This window comes from Medicago truncatula, mitochondrion (genome assembly GCF_003473485.1).
Source record: "Medicago truncatula mitochondrion, complete genome".
NCBI lineage: Eukaryota > Viridiplantae > Streptophyta > Magnoliopsida > Fabales > Fabaceae > Medicago > Medicago truncatula.
In genome coordinates, this window is record NC_029641.1 from 112,501 (window position 1) to 122,156 (window position 9,656).

General features: G+C 46.2%; 1 protein-coding gene across 1 annotated transcript.

The window, feature by feature from the left end:
- Nucleotides 1-7,031: 7,031 nt before the first annotated feature.
- Nucleotides 7,032-8,886, reverse strand: nad2 (NADH dehydrogenase subunit 2; one part of a trans-spliced gene, as the record gives it). Coding sequence (YP_009237625.1) covers nt 7,032-7,423; nt 8,734-8,886 — 545 coding nt within the window.
- Nucleotides 8,887-9,656: the final 770 nt, after the last annotated feature.

Consider the following 9,656-nt stretch of genomic DNA (forward strand, 5'->3'; position numbering starts at 1 on the left):
CTCACTCGACTCTATATCTAGCCAAAGGTAAAGACTTGCATTCTGTTACTCTGATAAAGATCCGGTTATCTTATGGTTAGGATTCTTCTTTATCTTTTATCTTCCTTCTTATCTCTGTTCTCTGTGAGTAGCGGGCGGTTTTTGCTGTCAAAGTGCGGGTTTGTCAAGGGAAAGCTTTCTGAGCTGTTGATTTTCGACTTCCTTCCCTCGACAACTATTTTTATAATAGATCTTGACTACTGACCATGGGCGGGGTCGGTTAATTTTGTGATGTTTTCTCTCTGGCAACGAGTTTAGTTTAATTTTTCCAAAGATGGAACTCGGCATACGCGTAGGAGCGAACAAGAAGAGTTGTCACAAGGAGCTTTTAGCGTCAACCACAAGAAGCTGTAAAGAGTGGCTTGAACCTTTGCTGCCTGAGTTACATAGCTGACTGCGAGAAGGAAGGTAGGAGGCATCCCCCGGGCCTTACCGAGGAAATAAATGCTGCTTGCTTTTTTGGGGATCTTCTGCCAGGATACAAGACGGCTGGCAATGACTTCATCGATTCCTTCCTCAGTCGCTGCAGTCACGGATTCATCTGACCCTTTCATTCATCATCTCGCACCTTCCCTACCGGACCAGTTCCCGTACTCTCGGGCCTTCAAACTCGATTTCTGATCTATTTCTTTCTTCTTAGCTTAACTGGCTAAATGGATTTCATTGGCAGTTCGGTCCGATCTGTCGGATTCATATGTATTTTGGGCTATTTGCCTTGGTTTAGGGGCCTGATTCAGAGCAAATCACTAATGTCGAAACTCTCGCGGCAAAGCCTCGTGGTTGGGACTTCTTTCAATTTACCGAGTTGAATAAGGATAAATTGCTTTTTCAGCCAGCTGACGTAGGGGGATAGAGCTTTCCAGTTACCTATATAAAGCAGTTTATTAAACAGCATTCTAGCAAGTTCACCTATTGTGAATAACGTAGGTCTCTACCGGCTATTACCACATTGGGGGCATCCCCTTCTATTGAATCAAAAGGAGAATCTTCTTAGACTTAGTGAATTCCTTATGCCCTGGGTCTTGGAATCAATACAAAGAATTGAGCCTCACTGACCACTCTTTCAGCTTAAGCACCTTCCTTTCGGGCATTGGAAATAGCCTTAGTTCCAGCGGATCCGGTCATTCGAATCGACTTGAGTTCTCACTAGGCTTGAGCATTCCATAAAGAAGGAAGGACAGGTGAATGCTAAAATGCTTCTTCTTCGCTGCCTCACTTCTTTACAACAGGAGCAGCTTCCTAATCGACATCGGTCAGCACCTTGCCCCCTTCCATGACAGAACTAGAGAGCCGGTCTTTTTCCCGCCCTGAAAAGAGTCAAAGTGAAATAGGGAGGGATTTAGCAGCCGTTATGGTAGACTTGGATGAATCTCAATCCGAATGAGTGACCAGATCCCTATAAGAGGTGGATCCTTCTTTGCTAGATCCATCAGAAGCATGAGAGAAGAAGTGAGCCTCCCTTTAGACCATGATGGCCGCTAGGGACTGGTTCGTACCATGCCTGTAGAAAGTTCCTTACAGAATACTAGCAGACATGATCAATAGCTCTTACAGAAGGCAATGTAATTGATCAAATGGGGGGGCCAACCGCTTCGACGTCTTCAGAGTCAGAGAAGTGGACAAATGCTGCTAGTCTTTTCGACGAATCAACTGTGGCACTTTAATTAGCATTACCTTGTGTAAAAAAAAAGCACTTCTTTTAGTGAGCGAGTTAACCGCCTACGGCCCCTCGATGGTTTGCTTTCAGTTGACTTTTGTGGTTCTATCGTAACTAAAGATGATTCTGTTATTAGGAGTAAGGGCACTTGCTGTTGCCGCTCTTAGAGTAAGAAGATCAGAGCTTAGCTTAAGGTTCACTTTAGGATAGATGGGCCTAGACCTTTTGCCTCCTTCCTTCAAAGAGCCGATTCGTGACAAGAGAAGAGCCCTGGAAACGACAAAAAGGCTATTACCGTATACGACAACAAGACCAACAAGAGTTCCTACTCATACTCTTACTAAAGCACCGGCAACTCCAACTGTAGCAGCGGTTATTGCCAACAGCGTCTAATCCCAGAGCTTCTATTTACTCAAGACCAGATACGCATTCAGTTAGCTTTCTAGCAGCGGTAATGCCATCAAGAGCGTCAAGGCTTAGAGCTTCTTTTCAAGCTGCCTTGCCTATTCTGTGTTTGGGTTAACTATTGATTCAATTGCGACAAGAGCGTATTCTTTCCTTTCAAAGAGGGCATTCGATGCCTATTCTTTTCTTATTGATCCTTACTTTCCCTTTACTTCGTCTAAAAATGCTCGAGAAGGCCTATCTTTAATTTAAGCTAAAAAAAGAAGAGTTAAAGTGGTCTAAGCCCCCAGATCCTGTTTCATCGGCCTTCGGGATATAGAAAGCTTATTTCCATTTTTTTTATTAAAAGAAGCCTTAAGGCGACATCTCTTATACAACCTAAGACTAGCATGCAACCCTCAAGGCGAAATGGTTAGCAAGACAGTCAAGCAGTCTAAGCCGGCCTGAAGCCACTCCTTCTCTGAAAGGGCTCGCGCACGTGTGCATATAAAAGAGAGCTAATGAGAGGAAGGGACGCTAAGGTGCCGCGGCAAAGTAAGCTTAGCCTTTCTCCGGTCAGCTGATATAGACTCCCCCCATTGGCACTTCTTTGTAAGTTAGCACATCAATGAATACAAAGTCTGTTGTCAAGAGTGAGCACAAAATATGTATGAATTTCCTTGATCCAATTTCCCATCTCAAACTGATGAAAGGTAGTGTCACTTTTCCTTTGAGCGAATTACAGGGCGGAAAAGGAAGCACTCTGATGACATCGCACGTCGAGAAAGAAGCTGGCAGAGGGTATAGTCTTGATTCCGAAGCCGAAGGAGCAGGAGTTTTCAAATGCCACCGGGGAAGAAAGTAAAGGGATGCTCGCTAGCAGGGATTAAAATGCATCCCGTAGGAAGGAGACAATCTTCTTCTGTTTAAAAGTCTTGTTGAAGAAGCCTTTACTAGTCTATCCGATTCCTCATCAACTCCTGACCGATGTAGAGAAAGTTCAGCCGAGGTATAAGCTCTTGCTAAGTCGAAGAGATCCGCTTTGCCATCTATGCCGCTCACTCCCCTATTCAAGAAAGATTCTCTTCCTGGGGTGGGGTCATATCTTAGTCTTTTTCTCCACCCGTTGGAGTATTTAGTAGTTGGAGGGGGGAACTTATCTTGCAAGTTTTTACCCGAAAATAATCTTATCCCTTGGTTAGTTTAGGTATTTTCTTATCCCCTCCCATTCAGTCTTATCCTGCTGTACTTTAGGCATTGTTCGCCTTGGACCTGGAAGAGCTGGTGTTGAAGCTCATAGGCTTGGAGAGGTATGAAGTCTTTATACTGCTATAAGAGGAGATGAAGCGGAAGAAACTTGAACTAATCTTTCTGCCCTTTAACCCCCTTACCGGATCTAATGTTAAAGCATACGTACCCTTTTGCAGACGAGTCACCTATTAAGAGTCGAACATCCTCAAAACCTTTTCCAGACGGTAAGCCGTAAAGTGTCACAGCAACAAGGGAAGTCAGCCTTCTGTAATTAAGACTTCAATAAAAGACTGAAAGATATGATTGATATATTAAATTAGACATTATAAATTATACCACCCTTTCCTAAATCTTTTAAAAAGATATGTTTGATTAAATGAAGACTTCGCTTTAAAGACTATTCTTCACTCATTAAAACTGAATGTTTTCTAGCTTTGAGTATTATTTATGATTGAGTCCTTCCCCTCTGGCTAATTCCCTAAGAGAAAGTAATCTCTGAAAGTTGGACTTGAGTGCCATGATTCCTTAATCAGCCACTCGTCTGGCTAAGGCTTTTCCCTACTATTTAACTCCTCGTCCTTTTATATACCTTCCAACCCTTAGAGTGGTAGATGGAAGCCTGATCGTTCGTCTACTTCCCTAATAGTAGCATAGCACTAGACGGAGGTGAGACTTTTCCTTGAGCCTTGATAGCTCCCCTTTGAACAGCCTTCCGAAGAGGCCCAGACATTTAAAATATACTATCGTAGCCTGCTTTGAGATCTGTTCACCTTATCTCTGACTCTTGTTCCCCTTCTCGCCTCGCCCTATCCGACTGGACACCACATATCGTCTTCAACTCATTCTGACACTGTGAGATCCTATGGTCACGCCTTAGTCCGAAGGGCTAAACGGGCTTTGAAATATGACTCTCCACCTATTTCATTGTGTGCTTACCCCCCTTCTGCGCTAACAAAAAAGATAGTAGATAACGTAAGACTTTGCTTGGCTTGCTCCGAGCCATCTTGTTAAGGAAGGGCGGCTAGGGTGGGAAATGAAGAAGAATGGAATTCAAAATAAGGAAGGAGATGAGAAGGAAGACTCTTAGTTGTTGAATGCGAGCCACTACATAGGTGGAATTTGATAAGCTCCTTTAGGCCCGGCTAGCCCGTAGAGTCTTAGGCTTTTTGCCACTTTCCCTGACTGACGCAAGGTCGGGGTCGTTACGAATAGGACACATATACACCAAACCTTTGAAGGATGAGGTTCCAGTTTGCCATTCCTATTATTTATAGGCTTCCAGTCTCCTCAGAAGTCCGCTCTTCTATCTTCGCAGAATTCACCCGGCTCTCTTACTCACCTTCGCGTCTAGGGCATGATGTCTTTAATTTAAGATGATTCAATTGGTCAATCGTCTTGTTATTCTTCCGGGCCTCTCTACGGGATTGGAAGAAGGAGTTTTCACCCAAATGAGTTAGAGTTCCTCCGAACCGTGTCATTCTCGAAGTATGGCACAACACTCTGTCGAAAACACGAGGCGGGAGTGCGTCGAAGCATGAATTGACCTAGCGACGTGAACCTTGGGTGAGGTGCAGTGCACTAGCGAGCGACTTCCTTCCCCAAAACAAAAAAAGAATGCCGCTATCATTATCATGCGCGAAGCTAAGCTTGAAAGGAGCCCGAGCTGAGAGAATAGAGCAAACTCGACGTCACAAAACCAGGGATAGATCGCTCAAGGGAGCAACTCGAGATAGATGCAAGATTCTTTCTCCTGCCCTTCACTTAGAAAGAAAAGTAAATTTTTCAGCACGCACTAATTCCTAAGTTTTGTCGGTCGAATAGCCTTCTTGTGTGACCTTCCACGGGGTGGCTGGCAAGCTTTAGAGAATAGGGGCGAGGTCCCCATACTACATAAGACCGTAAGCAGTGGCTCGACGGAGATGGTTCGAATCAAGCGAAACCAAAGGCATTCGTTGGCACCCGAGATGCTAAGGATCGAAGACTAACTTTTGGGATATGGAATAGTACTTTATGTTTGTGCCCCTTTTTACGACCAAGTCACAATGGCTAGTATCTATCTGGGGATGCGCTGCTGTGGTGACGGACGCGATATGAGGACATGCTGGAGGGCCGTTGCGAGATCAACGCCTGGCCTGGCTGGGATGGGAGGAACAAAAAAAATAGGGAGCTCAAGGAAAGGAGCAGTTCCTGCCTGGGAACGTTGTATGGCTCGCACGAGAGTCCCTGATGCGGGCCGGCACTGTTCGAGAAAATAAAAGCAGACCATGGGGGACTGACCCGAGCTATAGACAAAGAAGGACTTTGATAGATAGAATAAGGCACTAAGACATAAAAAAGAGGGCTACTTCACTATGAATGGTAACATATGAATTGAAACTAATGCGAGGGGTGTCAATTACCAAAAACGACTCGACCACTAACTCAGTCCCGCGGGACATTTCTAACACAAGGCCGAAGATGGATGCGAAGAATATTTTACTCTCGAACCATCACACGGATTCCAACCCAACAGCCCATGATATAGTAAGAACGGAATGGAAGGGCAAAAAAACTCTTCTATATGCAGACGTGAAAGCTCTATCGATAGAAGCATTCATTCTAGCCTATCTTTTTTTTTTAGAGAGGAACGATTCCCTTGTCTGAGAACCGCCATTCACGCACTATTCCTCCCCACTAAAAAGAGCGATTGATAATCCCTAAAAAAAAATGCAGAAGTGAGCGTACCCCAAAGCTATCCTCTCTTCCCCTTTTTTAGCTTTAGCCAACCCCATTTTTTTTCACCTTGAATTGGTCAAAGCCAAAAATATGAAAAATAGAAGGAAGAGAGATCAGAAAGATAGGCGGACGACTTGACTATAGTATAGGTCGGATGTTTCCGTGAGCAGTAAGCAGCAGATATCCCCTTATTGATTGAATTAATGAAAGCTGGTGGCCGCCTGTGAATTCTTTCAAGGCAAGGGGCGGCCTGATTCGACATTGTTGTTTACTCTGATCCGGTCGAGGTGGTTTTCGTTTACCAGCGCGTAGGCGGTCTAAGTTCCTATGACCGAGTCTTTCTGGCCCCTGTGAACATCTTTTCTTAATGTATTAAAGAGGGCCTCTCTAACCGGTGAAAAGTGGTAGGTGTCCACTAACGGCCATTCCTGGCTCGGCTCCGATAACGCAATTCCGGAAGGAGTCGGTAGTTGGGCACTGGATCCCTTCGGACCTGGAGAACGCGTGACGCTGGGTCGGGGTTTGGTGAACCAACTGGTCGCTCCTCTAGTTGAAGTCTCGGGCCCCTTTTTATTTCGTTGCCTAGGTTACACCTTCGGAATACCCCATAAGGGAATTTATCTCTATTTCCCTCAATCTTAACTTTACGCCACGCCGACTCTCCTTTCGTCATAAGGCGTGGAATTAGACCAAAGGGAATCTCCATAGGAACTAGTCCCTCAGATTTCGCACGTAGGAGATCGAGACACAGCCCCAGGGCTTTGAGGAAAGATGTAGATCGATCGCCAGACAACTACATAGAGGGTCTCTACAAGTCTATATATTATTTTTTATTTAGTTCCCCCCGTAAGATCACCAATGAGGTCTGCAAGTTTCACATCTAAGTAATACAATACCCGATCCGATAGTTTACGATATATATTTAACAACAACATTCTAAGCTAAGAAAGGATATTTTTAGATATCGGTAGTTGTCCGGTCGTACCCAAACAGTAAGATTCCAGAGGAAAATGCACCTAAGATCAAATATTTCGAGCCGGCTTCCGTGGAAAATTCAGACTTTCTTTTTGATGCTGCCATCACATAAAAACATAAACTTTGAGGCTCAATAGCTAAATACATGGCAATTGAATCATGAGCCGAGATCATAAAGAGCATACTGCGAGTAGGAAGTGGAATTAATACAATGAATTCAAAAGCATCAAACCTCTCTTGTTCGGAAGAATCGAAACACATCGAAATGGTACCAGCCGTACTTAATAATAGAAGGATTTGGCAGAAATATGTAAAATTGTCCCTCCTAAAAAGATTATTCCGGAATAAATGGGCAATAGTTAGGAGAGGTGCGCCAGCGGCGAGCAGAAGCAAGGTTATTAGATACCTCAGGAAAGCCCGGCCAGAACCACACGTGCAAGTTTCCCTGCATGTGGCTCGTCCGTGATAACTTATTCGGATTTGCGCGAACTAGCGGACCGATCACTAAGTGGGGATGCTCCCTCCAGCATGAGCGGACCTTTTCGAAACTGGTTAGGAATGGGCCTCACTACCCCAGCCAGGTTCTATTGATTATGTCCCCTTCCCCCGGGCGTCTTTGGCTTTACGAGATAAAGCCCGCCATAAAAGTCTTTATCTTCTCGTCCTGGAGAAGATTCCGGTGCGTCCACAGAAGAGGAAATCGCAATGCATCTTGCTCAGCAGGCGTAGCTTGGAGTGGGAGTGTAGCGTGGGTAAGGTAAGTGGCCGCCAGAGAGGAAGCCGGCCTATTAAGCGCAGCTAAGCTAATATGCGCCGGAGAAAGCCAGGTGCCGTAGGTAAGCTCTATTCTTTTCGGCCCGGAGCATAGATTCCCCATAACGAATAGGCTAGCTCTATCTCTCAATTGCCTATCCTGTGCTCGAGAAGGTCCCCCAGTTCCTCGGCTGCACCTCGAGGTGCATTTAGTTGTCTTACATGAGACTCGGGGTATTCCTCACTCCATGGCACCTTTCGCTCATCCATTCTGCCCGCCCGTCCAGACGCGGCGCCCTTTTTAATTATCATCTACCGCCCTTTCTTTCCTCCCGGCTATTCACGCATGAAGATCGTCGTATGTATGCTCGACTTCGGTTGCCGGTGCGTGTAGGTAGGAGTACATTATGGCAGGATCAGTCACCCGGGCAAACCAACCCTCCTCCAAGAAGAATTGTGCTATGCCCTCCCGATCCCTATAGAGCGAAAGAGCTGCCTGGTGATCCCTAGGTTGCAGCACGTCCGGTCGTTAACTCCTCGCGCCGCTGCCGCCGTTTATAGGACCGACCGACGCCTCACCTGCACTGGTACCTACGTAGTGTAGTGTCGGTCGCACATTCAACATAGCGTTCGGACTCATGTGCCTTCCAGAACCAGGGGTATTCGAGCCAGCTGCGTACGATTAGCCAGCCTTGCGGCTGCAAAAGGATTAGACATCCTCCCATGCTACGGTTCCCTGCGGTCCGAACCCGGTGCCGCATTAGGTTAGGGAGCTGGGCTTTTTTCGCTCCTCTCACATTCATTCGTTCGAGCAGCTTCGCTCCTCTCACATTCATTCGTTCGAGCAGCTTCGCTCCTCTCACATTCATTCGTTCGAGCAGCTTCGCTCCTCTCACATTCATTCGTTCGAGCAGCTCCGCTCCTCCGCATCCCAAAGCGCGCTGCCCTCCTAGGCGCGAAACACTAAGTAATCCAAGCCAACCCACATTACTGACTAACGGTGGATAATCATATTTCTTAGAGGTACTAAATACAACTCCATGAATGAGCAAAATGAAGGTTGCATTAATGATAAAGATCTCTGGGGAAACCGCTAAAAAAAGATTGAACATGTGGGAGGATCCGAACGAATTAAGTTTTCATTTTCCCCGCATGGAGCACTGAGTCAAAAACTTCACTTAAATGAAAAAGGCAGGTTGCCCCCCGTCCTTTCTTGCTCTCGGTCCCACCCAGTGCCGCTACCCACCTCTACTCTGATCTATTCCTATAGCCATAGATCATAGTTTCTAACCGCCGTCATAAGACGTTGGAAGGCCCGTGTGTCTCGGGTACCCAACCGGTAGATACTGCGTAGATGGTAGCGGTACTGCCGCAAGGAGAGTGCCCTACCTCTCGGATAAAAAACTATACCTCTTATCCGATGGCGGTTACGCAATACCCGAGTCGGATTGAAGCCGCTATGAATCAAAGCGGCTTCAATTAGCCTATCTATCTCGCTTTGAACCGAGATAGTATCGCTAATTCTACGTAGGGTTGGATTTTCCCCTAACGTATTGATCCAGAAACGCGAGTAAAGCTCGGCCTCTCTTTGGGGGTCCGGTATTAATGCATCCAATAATACCGGAACCTCCGGGGCAGCGGGGGGCACCTCCAAAACCTCCGGGGCAGCGGGGGGCACCCCCAAAACCTCCGGGGCTACCCGAATGCCCACAACAGGCGGTGAAGGAGGTCCCTCCACACCTCCCACCCCATCGCATGTTGCGATGTCCCCGGAATATAAACACAAAAAAAGGTGAACAGATAGAATCACGAACGTAAGAGACTGGGATTCCAAACCAATCCAACAAAGGGCTATTCTAGCCCTGTGGAAAGCTAGGAAAAA